Raw genomic sequence first — 20,733 nt, 5'->3', positions numbered from 1 at the left:
TGCATGGGAAAATGCACAATAGGGATTCCTTCTGGGTATTTCTCAGTTACGTATGCATGCATCACTCTATAAGTAACAATCAATCAATCAATCCAATCACAAAACAAGAATCTCTTCTTCTCCTTCGATCTCTCTCACTCTCTCACTGCTCATCAGCGACTCACCCTCAACAATCGATCCAACCATTTCTTTATCAGCACGTAAAAGATTAAATCCCAACGACCCCCCATTCATTCAAAAAAAACTAGTGTCAGTCTTCTCTGAGAGATTGGGAAGGTTGCAGGAAAGTGAGAGAAAACGATGGAAAATTATACGAGAGAGGGAGAGGGAGAGCTTCGGGAGCAGCTGCAGTGGGTGGAATTTGCCTTTCTCACGCAAAGTCCTATCGCCGAATCTATTCTCTGGATCTCGGGCTGCTAATTAATTAATTAAATTTCTGATAATTTATTTCTGGAGCATCGATGGATCGGCCAGCCAGTGACTTGGATTGGATCTTCAAGCTGGCAATAATTTCCTGCTGAGAGTAAATTTCCCTAAACGTATACGTTTCCGTAAATAAATTAAAGGTGTCAGATGATGATCCAATGCATACGCAGATCAATCTGGGCCGTCAATGTCTGCCCAGCACTTCTGATACAATGGCGATGGTGACGTACTGGTTCACTTCATTTTCACGGCTGCTCTCCGGGCCTGGTAAACATATTATACGTTAAAAAATCAATTTTTTTTTGAAAAGATACGAGACCAATGCACAAATATCAATAAGAATGTAAATGTGTGCAACTCTTGTCAATCCTTGGCACCTTTGCATCAATAGGTGAAATCTCTCACCTTAAAGATCCTTAATTATTTCATGATAAGGGGAGAGATTAATCAGGTACACGCGGGTTATGGTCAACAAGAGATTCAGTACTGATTATCCACAAGAATCCCACCCTAAAAGAGCAGAAATCTCAGGCTACGATTGATCAGATTAGAACTTGAATTCTTGGCATCAATCTACCACCCCGCAGTCATATGTGCTACGCCCTAAAGACAACTCTTGTCAATCCTTAACACACGAGGGCTTGGCGTTGGCCATGTTTAAGTAATAAACCATATATATAGGCCATGTATGAGTAATAATCGTAGACATAGGCTAACTAGTGTTTTGATTTTGGATAAAATATATTACCATGAGGTAATACATATTCAGGGACCACATTCTATCTTAGAAATTATATTTAATATTTCTAAAATTCAAAAATATAATATTTAAAATTTATAAGTATTTAATAACAATTATTTTTTGACAAATAACAAAAATATCATTTTTTCTGATTTTTTTAATTTTTATTCTCTTCTCTTACTTTGTCTTCTTTTTTCTCCTCAAGTGGTAGTTATCTTCTTTTTTTACTTTTCTTATTTATACTTTTGTCTCTATGTCGATCTCTTTCTTTTTCTCTCACTTCTCATATCTTATTGTTGGGTTCACCACTCTCTTTACATTGTTTTTTTACCTTTTTTTTGTTCGTTTCATCTTGCTTCATCCCTTCTTTTATTTACTTTTTTTTTATCATGATTGCATTTATAGAGAATTTTATTCTTTTTCTTCCCTTCCTTTGGGCTCTTTCAAGATTATGGTGAAAAATACCATACTAAGAACTAAAATTGAACTAGCGACAAAGGTGGAGAATGCTATTCAATAACAACTTTAATGGTGCACCTTCTTCAATCTCTTCTCCCCCTAGCAACACTACGGTTCCTAGCCAAGTACCACAAGTCTTTCTTTTATTATTATTTTTTTTTTATAATTAGGTAGAGAGAAAGAGAGAGAGATGGTGGTGCAAGAGGGTAAGATAGGAGAGAAGAGTATAGGAATATAAAGATCAATTTATATAACTTTTTTTTCTAATGGCATGAGAGATTCTAATAATTTCTTAAAGGGGATCTCTATCAAACTTTTGTTGATGTATTTGGATTACCAAATGGCAGAGGTAGGATTTTGAGTTAGGGCAAAGATTTTGTTGGCAAAGGAGGGGGTGAAGAGGTCTGTATACTATATGAATATTTAAATATGTATGTTAATAAAATAATTTCAGAAATTTTTTTAATCTTATTATACCAAGTCAAAACCTTTTAGCAGACTCAACGATATTAAATAAAAAAAATATTATAAGAAATATTAAAGTTAATTAAGAAATCTTATTCAATTTTCTTCCACTAATCTCAATAGTTTAGAATCATTACATAATTATCTAATTATCAATATCCATGTAAATATGGTACCATCTCTTTATACGTGTGTGTATATATATATATATATTGATGTAAATTGTGAAACCCAAATCATAAACAGGGCCTAGAGGCAAGCTACGGCGTGCCGCCAACTACCTACATAATATGTGGGCACATGATCAGAGGATCTGCGCCGTCAAATTGTCTCCGTCGTACTGAGCATGACATCGTTTATTGATGATTACTGCGTGTCTTCCATCTTCAGCCACACGCATGCCGACAGCGTATGAAACAAACGTCGTTCTTTGTACAACGGAGCGATCGGCGATTGTACCTACGCGCTTTAAATGAAACGAAATTCCACCAACAAACATTAAACGCTTAATCTCCATTGACTTTGACTCCACGATAGACTCTCTCTCCATTAGCCAAATGGCAATGCATGTAATTTCGGTTAAAGTGAATTAATGAAATCGAATGATATTAAAATTGTGGATTGAGTTCAGTTCAGTTCAGTTTATTTCATTTTTAGCTAAAATAATTGAATCGGTTAAAAACATTAGGTATTTTTGTAATATTAAGACAAATATTAGATATTTTTTGTAATATTAAAATAAACACTAGGTATTCAGTTCATTTCATTTCATTTTAGTTAAATAAAATATTTAATAAAATTAAATATTAAGATAAACACTAGGTATATTTTGTAATTATTCATTAATAGGTGATAAAAAATAGATATATTTCTTTTAAAAATTTAGGTTGCATCCTCTCTTTAGTGTTTTCAATTGGTTTTGAGTTTTTAATTTTTTAAAACACTGAAAATGTATTTATTTTGCTATTTTTAAAAATAAAAAAAATTATAAATAAAACTCAAAATACCAAAACGTGAAAAATACACAACCCCCATCTCGCACACCCATCATCTCTTGTCTGAGTGGTCTCTCTCCTCTTCTTTTCTTTTGGCCGTGCTCGCCACCGTTATCAACCGTGCCAATCCCTTATTGTTCTTTTATTTGTTTTGTCTCTTCTCTCATATTTTATCTCTTATCTTTATTCTTTTGCTAGTTTTTGGGTATGTTAGTTGATGGGTTCTTGGATGTAGGATAGTTGTTTCTGATCACGGGAGACCACTGCCCATGTTAGCTAATGACGACTAGTAGTTTATTTTTCACTTGTGGTCAAAAATTAAAAATTAGATCTATAAAAATCTAATTGTTAAATTTGACTTATTTTTTTGTATGTTAATCTCATTGACTTTTAGTTTTTAATGGTAGACTCTGATCATATAAATGTTCAATTGGTGATGGTTATTTGGGATGGAGAAAATGCAAGGTGCTAGAGATAATAAAAGAAGGAAAGAAAAAAAAAAAAGAAGGAAAGAAAAGAAGAAAAAATTATTTTTTAATTTTAAAAATAAAATTATATATTTATTTAAAATTTTAATATATTTATATTATAATTAAAAATATAAAATAAGATATAATATATATTAAGTGTATAATTTAATATAAATTAACGTTAAGATATATGTAAGTAATTTATTAATTAAATTTATTAATTTATTTTAATAATTAAATTTTATTAAAGAGTGAATTTTATTATTTAATAATTAAATTTATTAAATAAAATATTATAAAATATATTTTTTTAAAATTTAAAGTAAACATGTTTTTTAATTTTTTATTTTAAGAAATAATTTTACAGAATGAAAAAAAAAATATATTTTTAAAAATAAAAAACACTCAAAATATAAAATTAAAAATAAATATAAAATTTAAAATTAAAATAGGAAGAGGACACGGACTTAGTTTGTTAGTAATTATAGATTGATTGTCACTAATGACAAAAGTCAAACGAGTTTAAATTCAGTTTTGATATATATCGAAGGAATTAAATGCGAGTGTAATTAGTTCAAAAGGTTGCAACGTAATTTGACTGACTTTTTAGAGAAAACGACGAATTGCATTAAACGGTGCCCCAGAACTGAACCGCAGCTTTTCCGGTTGGAAAATGCATAGTTGCAAATAATTTTTATAAATAAATGTATGCCACATATATAAATTTACAATAATTTTATAAAAAGTTGTTAATAATTTATATAAATGAGTAGATTTATTATTAATTTTAAATTATATTATTATAAATTTGTGTGTGTCATCTCAATTTATAATAAACAAACATATTGATAGGGCAGGACAGGCCAGGCCAGGCCAAGTTTGAGTCAAATTTATAAAATTTGGACATGATCCAGACCCATTAAAGCCAAACCGGGTCTAGGAAAATCATGGAAAATTACACAGATTAGCAAATATTTCAATAAATTTTAAGTCCTAATCAAATATTTTGTAATGGCATAACCCTAATCAAACATACAGAATATACTTTAGAATAATAGGTAGAGGACAAGACAAGTGTAGAAGTAGGGTACCAGGTGGATAAATGAACTTTTAAAGGGGGGGCCGGGCCATGAACCAAAACAAAGCCCGCGTCCAAAGGGTTCACGTGCCTAATAATTTTGGTGACTTGCCCTTTCCATCCATATATATATGCCTTGAATTGACAGAGGATGCTGACGGACCCAACTCTACAATCTTTTTCATACCCCTTTTTCCTCTACTCTCTAAATTAAATTACAAAAAAACCACTATAATTAGTAAGTAATATAAAATTGTGTTATTTATTTTAAAGATAGTACTAATGGGTTATTTTAGTTTAATAAATATTAAATAAAATTGGTTTCCAGTTTTTTTTATATGTGATACGAATTTAACATTATTATTCAGATTTTATGAAAAGATGAGTTATAATACTTTAAATTACTTATCAAAAAATATATATATATATATAAATTTTAAATAAAAGAATAATGATACTCGCATGGTAAATATTTTCCTTATATTAATTTATATGACAATACCTTTTCGAGATATTCTAAAAAGAAACAAAAACAATTGTTTGCCTCTGCTTCGAGTACCGTACCATCGCAACTCACTCACTCACTCTCTCATAAAAGCTCTGGACTATGGAGCTTCATGACAGCTATCGCTCTCCGGTTGAAACTTTCAAGCTTCTTTCTATCTCTCTCTCTCTGAAATCTGAAATGGGTTGTTGAACCAGTCTTTGGTAGAAGAAGACTCTGAAACTCCATTTCTAAGGCCATTGTTTTCTCTTGTAGCCATTCGAGTCTGGTGGGATGGCTCTCCGGCGGCTTCAACTTCTCGTCCTTCTGCTCCAGCTGTTCTCGAATGGCATTAGTGGAGAGCTAAGAGACGACGAGAAAGAAGAGGAAATGCAGCTCTTGCTTTCCTTCAAGGAGGGTCTGCAAAACCCTGGAGTTCTCTCTTCATGGACGCCCACTTCTTCTCACTGCGAATGGAAGGGCGTGGCTTGTGTCAAGGGCCGAGTCACCTCCCTCGTTCTGTCGACTCAGTCTCTCAGAGGGCCCCTCTCTCCGTCTCTCTTCTCTCTTTCTAGCCTCATTGAGCTCGACCTGTCCTCGAACTTTCTCCACGGTGGATTACCACCTGGAATCGCCGGGCTCCGGCGGCTGAAGGCTCTAGACTTGGGCGACAACCAGTTTTCCGGCGATTTGCCGAGTGAACTCGGTGAATTGACTCATCTTGAAACCCTTAGACTCGGACCGAACTCGTTCGCCGGGAAAATCCCGCCGGAGCTGGGGAATCTATTTTGGCTGAAGTCGCTCGATCTCTCCAGTAACGAACTTGCCGGAAACATCCCTACCCGGATAGAAAATCTCACTCGCCTCCAGTTCCTTGGCCTCGGCAACAATCTACTCACAGGTTCTCTCTTTCCTTCTCTCTTCAGCAAGCTTCAATCCTTGATTACACTGGACGTCTCAAACAACTCCCTCTCCGGCACCATTCCGCCGGAAATCGGAAACCTGAAGAATCTAACCGACCTATACATCGGCATCAACCTGTTTTCCGGCGAGTTGCCGCCGGAAATCGGTGCACTCTCGAGCCTGCAGAACTTCTTTTCCCCTTCTTGTTCAATCAGTGGCCCGTTGCCGGAAACCATTTCGGACCTCAAATCTCTAAGTAAAGTCGATCTTTCCCATAACCCATTGAAGTGTTCAATCACAAAATCATTCGGGAAGTTGCAGAATTTGACCATACTGAACCTCGTTTACGCCGACCTCAACGGCTCGATCCCCGCCGAGCTCGGAAACTGCCGGAATTTGAGAACTCTGATGCTCTCTTTCAATTTCCTTTCCGGGCCTTTGCCGGAAGAGCTCCGAAACCTTCCCATGGTCTCATTCTCAGCCGAAAGGAATCAGCTTTCTGGGCCATTGCCTTCTTGGCTCGGGCAATGGGACCTGATAGATTCGATTTTGCTTTCCAGCAACCGATTTTCTGGGAAAATCCCACCCGAGATAGGAAACTGCACTCTGCTAAGCCACATTAGCCTCAGCAGCAACTTGTTGACCGGTCCAATTCCTAGGGAACTTTGCAATGCCGTCGCATTGACGGAGATTGATTTCGACAGTAATTATCTTTCGGGTTCGATCGAAGAGACCTTTATCATGTGTACTAATCTTTCTCAGCTGGTTCTGGTGGACAACCAGATCATTGGTTCAATTCCAGAGTATTTGTCCGACCTTCCACTGATGGTTCTCGATGTTGATTCGAACAATTTCACGGGTTCAATTCCTGTTAGTTTGTGGAACTCGAAGAATTTGATGGAGTTTTCAGCTGCATTCAATCTCTTGGAGGGTAACCTGCCTATAGAGATTGGTAATGCTTTGGCACTGGAGAGGCTTGTGCTCAATAACAATAATTTTGGCGGGAAAATTCCCAGTGAGATTGGAAATCTTAGGGCTCTTTCTGTTTTGAGTTTGAATTCCAATTTCTTTGAAGGAACAATCCCGGTTGAGCTTGGGAACTGCATTGCTCTAACCACATTGGACCTCGGGAACAACCGGTTCAACGGGTCGTTTCCAGAGGAACTGGCTGATCTTCCTCAGTTACAGTGCTTGGTTCTTTCCCACAACAACCTGTCTGGACCAATTCCCTCCAAGCCATCAAGGTATTTTCGCGAAGTTGACATCCCGGACTCTAGTTTTGTTCAGCACCATGGGGTGTACGATCTTTCCCATAATAGATTCCATGGCTTGATACCGGATGAGTTGGGGAACTGTGTGGTGGTGGTGGATCTTCTCATCAACAACAACTTGTTAACTGGGGAGATTCCAGCATCACTTGCTCGGTTAAGGAATCTCACAACCTTGGATCTTTCTGGGAATCTTCTTTCCGGTGGCGTTCCAGCTGAATTTGGGGACTCTCTGAAGCTGCAAGGCTTGTATTTAGGGAATAACAATCTGACAGGGGTCATACCTTCAAGCTTAGGCCAATTGAGTGGATTGGTGAAGCTCAATTTGACTGGGAATAAGCTATCCGGTCCAATTCCATTGAGTTTCGGGAACATGGATGGTTTAACCCACCTAGACTTGAGCTTGAACCTGCTTACAGGAGAGCTGCCATTGTCTCTTTCGATGATGGTGAACCTTGTCGGTCTGTATGTTCAGCAAAACAGGCTTTCGGGTCGTATAGTGGAACTGTTTTTGGATTCTACGGGGTGGAGGATTGAAACTGTAAACTTGAGCAGTAATTTCTTCAATGGCAATCTGCCACAATCTTTGGGCAATATGTCGTACTTAACCTCGCTGGATCTTCACGGCAACATGTTTACGGGGGAGATTCCTCCTGAGCTCGGAAACATGATGCAGCTCGAGTATTTGGATGTTTCGGGGAACAGACTCTCCGGGCAGATTCCTGAGAAAATATGCAGCCTTGTCAATCTGTTTTGCCTGAATTTGGCAGAAAATGCCTTGGAAGGACCTGTTCCGAGGAACGGAATTTGCCGAAACCTTTCAAAGGTTGCGCTTCATGGAAACACAGATCTCTGTGGTGGAATTTTGGGTTCAGAATGCCCGATTAGGAGGGGGAGAAGAGGATTGCAGTCAAATCTCTGGGGACTGTCAGTGATTGTGTTTGGAGCTATACTGGTAACTCTATCAGTAGCTATTGTGCTACGAATATGGCACAGCAGAAGCAGCCGGGAGGGTGATACGAGCCACGCTGAAGAAAGCAAACCCAACAGCTCCGTCGATCACAATCTCTATTTCTTGAGTAGCAGCCGATCCAAGGAGCCCCTAAGCATCAATATAGCCATGTTCGAGATGCCATTGCTTAAGCTGACTCTGGTCGACATTCTTGAAGCCACCAACAACTTCTGCAAGACGAACATAATTGGTGATGGGGGCTTCGGGACTGTTTACAAAGCCACTCTGTCGGATGGGAAGATAGTAGCAGTAAAGAAGCTCAACCAAGCCAAGGCTGAGGGCCATCGCGAATTCCTTGCAGAAATGGAAACTTTAGGCAAGGTGAAGCACCCGAACCTAGTCCCACTGCTTGGATACTGCTCTTTTGGCGATGAGAAGCTCCTTGTTTACGAGTACATGGTAAACGGGAGCCTGGATCTTTGGCTGAGGAACCGAACTGAAGCTCTCGAGGTCCTGGATTGGAACAAACGCTTCAAAATCGCGAGAGGTGCTGCCTGCGGTCTGGCATTTCTTCACCACGGGTTCATTCCCCACATAATCCACCGGGACATCAAAGCGAGCAACATTTTGCTCAGCAATGAGTTTGATCCAAAAGTCGCAGATTTTGGGTTGGCTCGACTGATCAGCGCTTGTGAGACTCATGTGAGCACTGATATCGCCGGCACATTTGGGTACATCCCGCCGGAGTATGGCCACAGCTGGAGGTCCACCACGAAGGGCGATGTCTACAGCTTCGGAGTGATCTTGCTCGAGCTGGTGACCGGGAAGGAGCCCACAGGGCCGGAGTTCAAAGAGATCGAAGGCGGGAACTTGGTCGGTTGGGTGTTTCAGAAGATCAAGAAAGGTGAGGCTGTTGATGTCCTTGATCCAATGGTACTGACTGAGGAGTCTAAGAAGATGATGCTTCAAACGCTGCAGATTGCTGCCATTTGTCTGTCTGAGAATCCTGCTAGCCGCCCTACAATGCTCAACGTTTTCAAGTCCCTGAAAGGGATCAGAGATTATGAATAGACGCAATTAAACTTTCTTTGCCTTAGTTGTTGTCTAGCCAAACTCTGTTGTTGTAATTCTCAGTTGGCTATAATCCATTTGATCTGTTAAGGGGTTTCAACTTCCAAGTTCTTGTTCCTGATCTGCACTTTTACAGTTCTGAAATAAAGCAAACGGAAGACAAAAGGAAGAAAGTGTAGGGCCCTTCCAATTTCAAAAAATCTTTTTTAGAAAATTTAAAAATGTTTAAAAAATATTACCTGATTAGTAGATATTAAGTTAAAAATTAAATATTTATTCATGAGTTTTATTATCCTTTTATCCTAAAATTTTGTTAATATTATGGTAAAAATATTTTTAGTTGTAGGTAGAGATGGCAAAATGGGCCCGGCCCGATGGGCTGGCCCGGGACCGGGCTAGGGCCAGCAGTTTGCTGGCCCATTTAAGGCCGGGCCGATTTGGCCCGGCCCGGCGGGCCAAATGGTGGCGGGCTGGGCTGGCCTGCTTGGCCCGCCGGCCCGTTAATCGCCCACAAAACCCCCCACCCTCAGCCTCGCCTCTCGCCCTCGCCCTCGCCCTCGCCCTAACCCTCTGCCTCGCCCTCGCCCTCGCCCTCACCCTTGTCTCGCCCTCTATCATCCTCGCCCTCACCCGCGCCCCTCGCCCTCGCCCTCGCCCCTCGCTCGCCCTCTGTCTCGCCCTGGCCCGCGCCCCTCACTCTCGCCCTCGCTTGCCCTCTGTCTCGCCCTCGCCCGCGCCCGCGCCCCTCGCCCTCGCCCTCGCTCTCGTCCTCGCTCACCCTCTGTCTCGCCCTCGCCCTCGCCTGCGCTCGCGCCCTTCGCTCGCCGCCCTCGCCCATCAGTCGCCCTCGCTCCCCCTCTGTCGCCCGCGCCTTCTCTCGCTCACTGCCTCGCTCACGCCGCCTGCCTCTATTGCCTAGCTAAAGCAAGGTAAGTTAAGTTTTTTTGTTAATTATTTGCCTAGCTAAAGCCTAAAGTTTTGTGTTAATTATTTAAAATGAATTATTTTAATTATTTACAGTGAGGATTCTTCTGTTAGAAATTTAGAATGGATGGTGATGATCAAATTTCGAGAGGAATTCCTAGTAATGTTAATGAGGAATCCATCTCACAATCACAATAAAAAAAGCCTAAGATTTTAACCTCTAATGTGTGGAACCATTTTGTGAAAATTGGTGTTGGTAGTGATGGCAAACCAATGTGTAAATGCAAGGGGTGTGGTAAAGAATATTCATGTCCATCTAAATCAGGAACCTCTCATTTAAGTCGTCATATTCCTAAATGTATGATGATTTCTAAGTATAATGATGCGGGAGATATGCTTATTGATTATGAAGGGAAGTTGAAGAGAAAAAAATTTGACCATAAAGTAAATCATGAACTTATTACTCAGATGATTATTTCACATGGTGTGCCCTTTAATATGGTTGAGTGGAAGGGGTTTAGAAATTACCAAAAGTTTCTGAATGAACATTGTAAGTTCATTTGTAGAAATACTGTTAAAGCGGATGTCTTGAGAACATATGAAATAGAGAAAGAGAAGTTAAAACAACAATTGGCCCAAATTCCTGGTAGAGTTTGTTTGACTTCTGATGTTTGGACTGCATGCACTAATCATGGATTTATTTCTCTTATTGTTCATTATGTTGATGACAATTGGAAGTTAAATAGTAAGATATTGTCATTTGCTCATATAAAGCCACCACATAGTGGACATGAATTATCATTGAAGGTGTTGGAATTTTTAAAGGATTGGGGATTGGAGAAATTTTTTTTTTCACTCACTTTGGACAATGCCACTTCAAATGACAACATGCAAAATATATTGAAAGAACATTTAAATTTGTCGAATACTTTGTTGCTTAATGGAGAGTTCTTTCACATTAGATGTTGTGCTCATATACTGAACCTTATTGTTCAAGATGGTTTGAAGGTAACTAGTGAGGCATTGCATAAAATAAGACAAAGTGTTCATTATGTGAGGGGTTCAGAAGCTAGGATGAGACAATTTTATCAATGTATTGAGCAAGTTGGTGGAATTGATACAGGAATTGGGTTGAGACCGGATGTTGTCACTAGATGGAACTCCACCTACATAATGCTTGAGAGTGCACTCAAGTATCGTCGTGCATTTCATAGTTTAAGCTTATGTGATAAAAATTATAGGTGGTGTCCATCAAGTGATGAGTGGACAAGAGGGAAGATAATTTGTGAATTCTTGAAGCCATTTTATACTATCACTAATTTGATTTCTGGATCCTCTTACCCTACATCTAATTTGTATTTTGGGGAAATTTGGAGGATAGAGTGTCTCTTGACATCCAACTTGGAAAATGATGATGAGTTGATTGCAAGTATGAGTGCAAGAATGAAAGAAAAATTTGATAAGTATTGGAATGATTATAGAGTGGTTCTTGCATTTGGGGCGATTCTTGATCCAACCAAGAAGTTTAACTTTTTGAGGTACACTTATTCAAAGCTCAATCCTTATAACTATGAAGAGAAGTTGGAAAGGGTAAAGACGGCTTTGTATAGGTTTTATGGTGAATATGTTAACAATGGTTTATCAAGTTCAAGTTTAATGCCTTCCTCAAATGTTAGTGGATCACAAATTTTCATTGGAGGTGAACAAGTAAAGAAGTCAAAAAATATATATGATGTAAGTCTATATTTTTTTAAAACACTTGTTCATATATAATTGATATAAATATTTGGTTGACTATTTTTTTGATTATTTGATAGGATTTTGAAGCATTTGATTGCCAAGTTTCTAACGATGCCGGAAAATCCCAACTTGATCTTTATTTGGAAGAGCCAAGGATTCCAATATCGGGAGCATTTGATGTCTTGGCATATTGGAGAGAGCGAGCTAATAGAGGGAAAATTATTGCAAAGATAGCTTGTGATATATTGAGTATTCCGATAACAACCGTAACATCGGAGTCCGCTTGTAGCATTGGATCTCGTATTTTGAACAAGTATAGAAGTCGTTTGCATGATGAAACAGTTCAAGCTCTCTTGTGCACACGGAGTTGGTTACATGGTTTTGGAGGTAATTTTTTTTAAACTTTCTAATATCTAGGATTTAACATAATATTAAACATTTCTCTTATATGATAAATAATTAACATATGTAATTTTTTATTATAGATGATGATGAGGAGGAGGAGTCAAGCATTGATGATATTAGACTTTTTAAACAAGACTCAAATGTTGTTGATGAAGAGGATGAAGATTAGAGGCATAATTTTTAATTATTTTTTTTTCTTCTTATTTGTAATTTAGCCTCAAGAAATGGCTTTTTGAGCAGGTTGTTTTTCTTCAAAGTGGGCTAAATGGCCAAATATGGTATCAAACAAAAAAAAAAAAAAAAAAATTGGGCGGGCCTGTTTGGCCCGCCGGTCGGGCTAGGGCCAGCAATCTGCTAGCCCATTTTTAAGCGGGCCGATTTGGCCCGGCCCGCTTGGCCCGCGGGCCACTTGGTGGTGGGCCGGCCCGGCCCGTTTGCCATCTCTAGCTGTAGGGTACTTAATGTCATTTAATATATTTTTTAAATTTATTAAATTTTATGTAATAAATTTAATTTTTTAAAAAATTATATCAATATATTTTAATCAATGTATATCTATTTTATTTTATAAAAATACATACTAATTGAATTATCAACCATTGACTTGTGAACCTCTCCCTTTTCAATTTGATACTTAATCTAGGTTTTAGAATGCTACTTTAATTTTAATTATTAGACTAAGGAAGAAAAGTAAGAAACAAAGATGTTTATTACTTTTAATCTTTATGACATGATCAATGTAACTAAAAACCCTACTGTTGTTAATAACTAAAAAAAATCTCATTCTGACTCTGCTACTGTCATTTCAAATTTTTGGTTTCTTGATATATAATAATAACTAATAAAACTCACTCCCTTCCCTTCTAATGGTTAAAACTTTCACTTTCATTTCGACTATATAAAAGACAATGCAAATTAAAATATATAATTGTAAACTTCTAGCAACTAGGTAGGAGTAGGACCAGCAACTTCCAACAAACTCTGAAAATGCGTTTTCCTTCGTTGGGGAGATAGAAGCTTAATGGAAGGGGGGAGGAAAGGGAAGAGAGTTTGCTAATGTAATGAATTTTACATCTCTTCTTTTTTGTTTTTTTTTTTAACTTAAAAAGCAATATATAGCACACTGTCAGCACATTCATCAGTAGGGACTTCAATGAGTGGTCCTAATTAATGAAATAAATATTATTCCTAGCATCTCAAAAGGTGTTCATTTCATTCAGACAAGTTAAGAAGTACCAAGAAGCATATTCTACAAGTTCAGCCTCAGCTTGAACAACTTAAGAGCACTGATGCAGTCTGAGATAAACAACATTTAGAGAAACAGAGAGTAACCAGATCATACAAATATTTATGTCGGTCCTATCCTCAGGTTCAGCCACTTCAATAAAAACACAGGCAATATATATATATATATATATATATTCAAGTTCATGCTGGACAATTTGTCTCCGTATTGCAAGCAATTTGATTGAATAATTTTGACACTTTTTTTTTCAAGTGTAGCCTTAAATTCATCTCCTTGGATAGAGTCAAAACTTTCTTTTCTAGCAGATTTTATGGGCCAACAAAGGCATACAGATAAATATCCAGTACCTTGTGCGATGAAGCGACCATGAAGAAAAAGAAAAAAAAAAAAGAGTAAGAAAATAATATCTTAAGAGTGATCACTCAAAAAATGATCATAACTAGAAACTGGTTCTAAAGTATGCAAATCAAGAGAAGAATGTTCAAGCAATGGCTTGACAACAATCTCACTTGGAACATCATGTATAGGCTTATGCAGATCACACTCTGATAAAGTTGATTTAAGGTACTTCCAACCATGTGCTCTATTAACATTTAAAAAGAATGAGGAACAATCTATGATAAATTTTTATTTCTTAATTTGTTTGCTCAAGTTATGGTCAAGAGTAACAAGGATGACTAACTTAGATGCATTGACTTGATACAAGTGTCCGATATTAATACATATTTAGAGATTAAATTTTATAAATTTAGGGTATGAGAATATATATTTGAACATAAGATAAGGGAATAAGGATATGATATAAAGACAAATAAATATCGTTAACCTACCTCTACACTTATTTAGTTCTATAAATAAAAATTAGGGTTATCAATTAACTAGAATTCATTAATTAATAACCATATATATCTCTAAATTTAAAAATGAATTCATTTATATTTGAAATTTTCATTGTGTTGAATTAATTTTTTTAAAAGTATAAAGATTATATATATTCTCTTCTTAATGGTAGAAAGAATATATATAATAATTATTAGGTATGACCTTGTATTAATGTTGACACAATAAGACATAAGTATGAAATATGAGTTAAGAGTTGACATCATTTTAATTGATACAATTGACTTTATTTGACTCACCTCCAACAGAAAACTCAAATTTAAAATATTTAAATTTAAGTTTTTGTAAACATAGATCTAGATTGTGAGAATTATATTTACCTAAGTATGCATCTTGAGTTGGCTTAGGTTGCAATCGCTTTGCTCCAAACGAGTTTTTGACTTGTGATGAACATGTCCAACAATGCTTCTTGACAACTACTTTAGGCCAAGGAGATTCTTGACTCAAGTGTTGCCTTTACCCTTTTTCTCAGAACCCCAACTCATCTTTGAAGTTGTGAGCATATGAAAGAAATAAATGATAAATAACTAATAAGTCAGCTTTCTTATTGCTGGCAGAGTGAACCTTCATTTTTCTTGAGAGAGTAGGCTTTTCTTTTGGGCTTTCAAAGGCAAGTAGGGCAATAGAAAAAAAAAATATATATTCTTTCTATGTTTTAGAAGAGAATATATGTAACCTTTATACTTTAAAAAAGATTAATTCAATACAATGTAGATTTCAAATATAAAAGTGAATTCATTTTTAAATTTACACACACATATATACATACATACCAATTAATGGAGCCTAATAATCCAACCTTAACTTTTACTTATAGAACTAAGTGTAAGGTCTGGTTAATGAGATTTATTGTTCTCCATGTCGCATCCCTGTGCTCATGTCTTACATTCCATCAAATATTCTCACATCCTGAAATTCATAAAATTAACAAGTCCAACCTCTGAACATATACCAGCATCCAATACTCGTACATGAGTCCATGTAACATGGACTGCACATTTAGAGTAGGTTAACTTAGGCATGCCCCAAGTAACTTTGCTTCCCAAGGCTGCACAGTTTGGAGCTTAAGTTCTCCATCCATGACAACAGATACGGAATCCATGCACATCAGAGGTACCCAGTGCACATTCCGAGCTGCAAGAGTTGCAATATATTGATGCCATTTGCATGAATCCACTTCATTTAGAACACAAAACAAGCAACTTCCAAGGATCACAGTTCAAGTCAATCAAGGACATTTGCACACACCAGTGACTCAATTCATTGCATGAGGCATCAAAAGTAAGTAGCACATATTTTGTAGCCAGATATAACTAAACATAGTGATTGAATTGACCAAATTGCATACATACACCTCCAGCATTTCTAAAAACTGAATGTCCTACTTCCAAAAACATATCCTGGATCAGAGTATGCAGATAGTGAGGCTCTTATGAATGCGAAGAAAATAAATTGCAATAGAAGTTCCAGCAATGTTCAAACATGTCTCAATGCTAATTGCAGTCATCAATTTTGCTAGTTGTGAATTACAAAAAATCAGAAATGGAAAATGTTATATGTAGTTCCATCATTTCATTTCCCTTCACATTAATATTTTCTACAGTATACCTATGTCAGTAAATACTCCTCTCTTGCTTCAATAATTACAAGCATAAAATTCACCTTAAAAAGAAAAGAAAAAAGACACTGAATTTGACAAACTTACTTAATATTGAGCCTCCACAATAATGTTAAATGTTGCACAAAATTGCAAACTCATCAATTGATTGCCATATCAATACAAGCACAACACTCTTGTTTCAGAACTAAACTAAAAACCAAATATCCATGTGCTGGGTGTTGATTCCTCACTATGAAACATACAAGATGCCATGTCGATACAGAACAAGGTTTGCCGAAGTTAATACAGCCCAAACAAAAGTAATCCACCAAGCCATAAATAATGGTACTTGTTTAACCAAGGCAGAGCAATGGAGAAAACTACATACTGGTTGGAAATTGTTAAGCAAGTTTTCATCAATTTGAGACAACCCAAGAAAGAGAAGTACCAATGCGGGCGGGGCAAAAAATTGCAGAACCACAAGACACAAATAGTGGTTGTGCAGAAAAACCTTTGCCCTACTGAAATCCAAATCTGGGACCTTGCTGGCATGTAACCTCTGGTACCAAGATAACACGGCCTCATTCAAATACATTTGCAAACTCGGGCGCAAAATGGCAATCTGCAGAAGCCCGGAAACTAGCAAACACCAAGTCCTGAACTTGTCAAAATCTGACTTTGACATCCCCACATTACCAACCAAAACATCAGCTTTGCCAAGCAAATGTGATCCCCCACTATCATCGGCATGCTTGTTAACAAGGAGGTTGGCAAATGGGGTAATCCAAAGTAATGAAGTGAATATAATCAATAAATAGTTAGCATAGAGAAGCACTCTAGCAATCCAACCACAATAAATTATTGACAAATTACAACGAATCTGATCGGTCCCAAGCCAGAATGCTCGGGCACTCCTCGCTGCCGGCGTGACCAAGAAACCTGCAACGCAGCCCATGAATACAGAAACCAAGAACTTACCAAACCCATCCAATGATCCAAACCCGAAATCAAAAACCCTAGTGGGGAGAATTTCAAGCAAAACCAAAAGCCCTAAAGCAAACCCTAATAACCCCGATATCAAACTCAATAGCTTCTCAGACTTCTTCGATGCCGACCTTTCAAATGAAACCCTAGCAATCAACAGTAACACCCTGCAACTTCCGGCCAATCCCAACAGAATCGGAACAATGCTTCCATTCGATATAAACCCAGATGAAGCTTCGGAGACCGGCAAAGAATTGTGGAGGCACAAGCAGGAGAGGGCAATAACTACAGAATTGAAAACGCTGTGAAAGGAAGCGAAATAGAGGCGGGACTGGAGGTGGCCGTCGGTGAGGCGGAGCCTGAAGATCTGGGCCTTGCTCTCGTCGAACTCGAGTTTGTCCTTGGATCTTTTTCTGGGTTTAAGCTCTGGGTCCGGGGCGGCGCCCGGGCGGCGGATGGCGGCGCGGACGCCACCGCCGGTGGGCGGGTTGACGTCGTCCGGGTGGATGTAGGTGTGGAGGCCGTGGAGGAATAGGGCGGGGATTTTGAAGAAGGAGAGTGTAAGGCTCAGACACAGAGCCACCGTCGCTTGGAGTATCAGATTGTTGGTAGAGATGAAAAGGAGATTCAAATTCAACAGCGACATTTTGTACATGAAAAATGATGCGAACCAAACTCTGCCGACTGAGTCTTGAGATCTCAAAACGCCATTTGAGATTGGTTTGAATTTTTCACTTTGCACTTGCGTTTTCGGATCCTCCGACGGCCCTCCGTGGATCTGAAGACAAAACCTTCTGTTTTTCCAAAGGATTCCTCTCCACACTATTGATCGGCGGCGTAACTCTCAATTCTCCTTGAATGACGGTGGATATATCAGTTCAGCTTGCTTGCTTGGTTGGGGGTATAACAAGCTGAACTCTAGTCTAGGGTTAAAATGGTGGAATTGCCCAAATTGTAAGGGCCTGAGCGCATAATTTATCATTTTACTTTTTTGGAGGGATCAAATTTCACATCTTATAAGTGTTTTAGATGAATATATTATTTTTTCTTCATTTGTTGAGATTGTAACGCCGGTGGAATTTTGTCAAATATATTTAAGTATATAGTTTGGTGTATTTTTTTTGGGGGGGGGGGGGGAATAAAATTTTTATTTAAGAAGAAACACTGACTGAGCATGTTTGACAAATTCGCTCTTTGAATAATTCATTCACTCTTTTAATTTGGTTTTGATGCGAGAAACAAGCCAATTAATTCACCCATTTAATTTGGTTCATTTTGTTGTTGACATATATGGAAATGAGAAATATTAACTTGGGTTGGGTATAATTACGTCAATTGACATCAATAAGTTGGCATGCCATGGTGGGAAACTTTCAAATTAATGAAGTTACTTTGCATAAAACCTTTAGGTTAGGTCTAACTTTCTTTTTAAGTTAATTAAATATTCAGAAAATGGCAATGTGATGGTGTTGTGTAGGGATGTAAATAGATTTTTAATGGATCCTAATTAATGTTAAAGAAAAAAATAATTACAAAAATGAGACATACGTATAACATTTATTTAAAAATTGATTGAAATGACTCATGATTCTCTTAGATCGATGATGCGGATTATAATTTTAACCTCAATTCCTTCTTAAAATTACACATTACTACGTACATAGGCATGCCCAAAACTATTATTCTTCACATTTCCCTCAACCCATCTAGTGCGAGAAATCCCTCCTTAGCAGCAGATCTATCTAGCCACCACTGACTTTTGTTGCCTATCAAAAATCTTTGTCAGGTATGTTTTCCTCCAAAACCACTACAAACCACCCCTCTCCTCTGTCATTGGCACCATCACGACCCATCTCTCATTTTTTTCACCACCGAAGAACAACAAAAACCATCACCACCATTCATCTTCTCCCAAATAGATTTGACCCAGAATCACTGTGTAAACCACCTTGTCTTCGCAACTAAAACCACTACTACACCCTATTCCTCCTCTTCCACTACTGAAGACCAAGGACATCTGTCTCCTCCCAAATAAATCTAGCCCAACAGCACCATGAATGACCCTTGTCCTCCAACGTTGACATTGGCTACACCATGAACCTCCCGTCGTCTAAGTGACCTAGGTCCACCTCGCCTCACAGTCCGACCTGATATTGTAGCAGACGGACCAGCCTAGTTAGAAGAATGCAGGTCGTGCCGGGCTAGTGATTTGTGGCTGCGGACTAACCCGGCCCACCAAAAAATAAAAAAAATATTTAAAAAATTATGTTTATTGTAAGCATAATTTTACAAACATAAAAATTATAATGTTTACTTATAAACATATTTTCAAAAATATTTATTGCATTCGAGAAAAAAAATAAAAAAATTAAAAATAAATGGCTCACAAGCTGGCCTGACAAGCCCCGACCTGCCTTGGCCCATTTATTAAGGGCCATAAGGCCGTGTTGGGCCCCAATTTCCATTGCCTCGGCTCACTTTTCTCGTCGGCCAAGCAGAAGGCGAGCTGGCCCGATTGGCCCATTTGCCATTTCTATTCCAACATTGAATTAAAATTGAGACCATCTGTCTCCTTCTAAGCAAATATAACCCAACACCGTCGGAAATAACCACTCTCTTCTAGTGTCGACATTGGCTCCATCGAGACCCATCATTCCTTCTCTTTCATCATTAAAACCACCACGATCCAACCCTTTGTCTTTTCTTATTTAAAACTCTATCTTGCTCTTTGTACCATGCAATATGGATTTATATTGTAGCTTAAGGTTTGGTTACTACCACATTTTTAAGCCTAGTAGTGAAATTGTCCTCAAACTTTCAAACTCAAAGATGACAACTTTATAAGATTTGTTTGATATTATCGGGTGGATATGACATTATACCAATGATATGAAAATTAAGTAAGAGAGAAAATTTAGGTGGTGTTGTATTCATGTTTTAATTTTTAGTTTTGAGTTTTGAATTTATTTTTAATTTTATATTTTGAATGTCTATTTTGAGATTATTGAAAATTTTTATCATTCTGAAAATTTGTTTTTTAAAATAGAAAATTAAAAAACGCGTTCACTTTAAAATTTTGAAAAAAAATATTTTATGATATTTTATTCAATAAATTTGATTCAAACTAATTGTAAATATGTATTAGTAAATTGTAAATTTGATTCAAATATTTTAAACTGTAATACAAGAAATAACTGATAATCCAATAGTATATAATGCATTGAAATTACAAAGTATTTTTTAAAGTAATTTTTGATTTGGCTCAACTATTCATTCCATGGTAAATTTATTTTTGCCTACAAATTGAAATTTAATGTTAATTTGGGGATTTAGATTACCCACAACATAAGACACTAGAGAAAAGAAAATCAATAGAGAAAAGTCATATTATATATTTAGTTTAGTATTTAAACAAAACAAACTTGCATACATATTGTAATTCTCCTTTATTGCTATTGCACAAGATTATTACAAACACATCAAACTTATAAACCATCAAATTAAACCTTAATTATAAAATTGAAACTCTCAAATCTGAAACCTGTAAAAGGAGGAGTCGTGGGAGGAAGAAATTGTAGAAGAAAGAAATAACCGGCAAAGACGAGGCGAGCCACGATTTGA

The 20,733-nt window shown here is 37.4% G+C and overlaps 2 protein-coding genes across 2 annotated transcripts; one reads left to right on the top strand and one right to left on the bottom strand.

The window, feature by feature from the left end:
* Positions 1–5,208: 5,208 nt before the first annotated feature.
* On the top strand, positions 5,209–9,465 carry LOC127798472 (leucine-rich repeat receptor protein kinase EMS1). The gene has a single exon (XM_052332054.1). The coding sequence runs from the start codon at positions 5,414–5,416 to the stop codon at positions 9,311–9,313; it is 3,900 nt and encodes a 1,299-aa protein (XP_052188014.1). The 5' UTR covers positions 5,209–5,413; the 3' UTR covers positions 9,314–9,465.
* A 5,898-nt stretch (positions 9,466–15,363) lies between these two features.
* Positions 15,364–18,063, bottom strand: LOC127796374 (uncharacterized). The gene has a single exon (XM_052328472.1). The coding sequence runs from the start codon at positions 17,765–17,767 to the stop codon at positions 16,379–16,381; it is 1,389 nt and encodes a 462-aa protein (XP_052184432.1). The 5' UTR covers positions 17,768–18,063; the 3' UTR covers positions 15,364–16,378.
* Between the last annotated feature and the right edge of the window lie 2,670 nt (positions 18,064–20,733).

Source organism: Diospyros lotus, chromosome 3, assembly GCF_014633365.1.
Source record: "Diospyros lotus cultivar Yz01 chromosome 3, ASM1463336v1, whole genome shotgun sequence".
Lineage (NCBI taxonomy): Eukaryota > Viridiplantae > Streptophyta > Magnoliopsida > Ericales > Ebenaceae > Diospyros > Diospyros lotus.
Note: the sequence above shows the minus strand (reverse complement) of the source record. Positions and strands in the feature narration are given on the sequence as shown.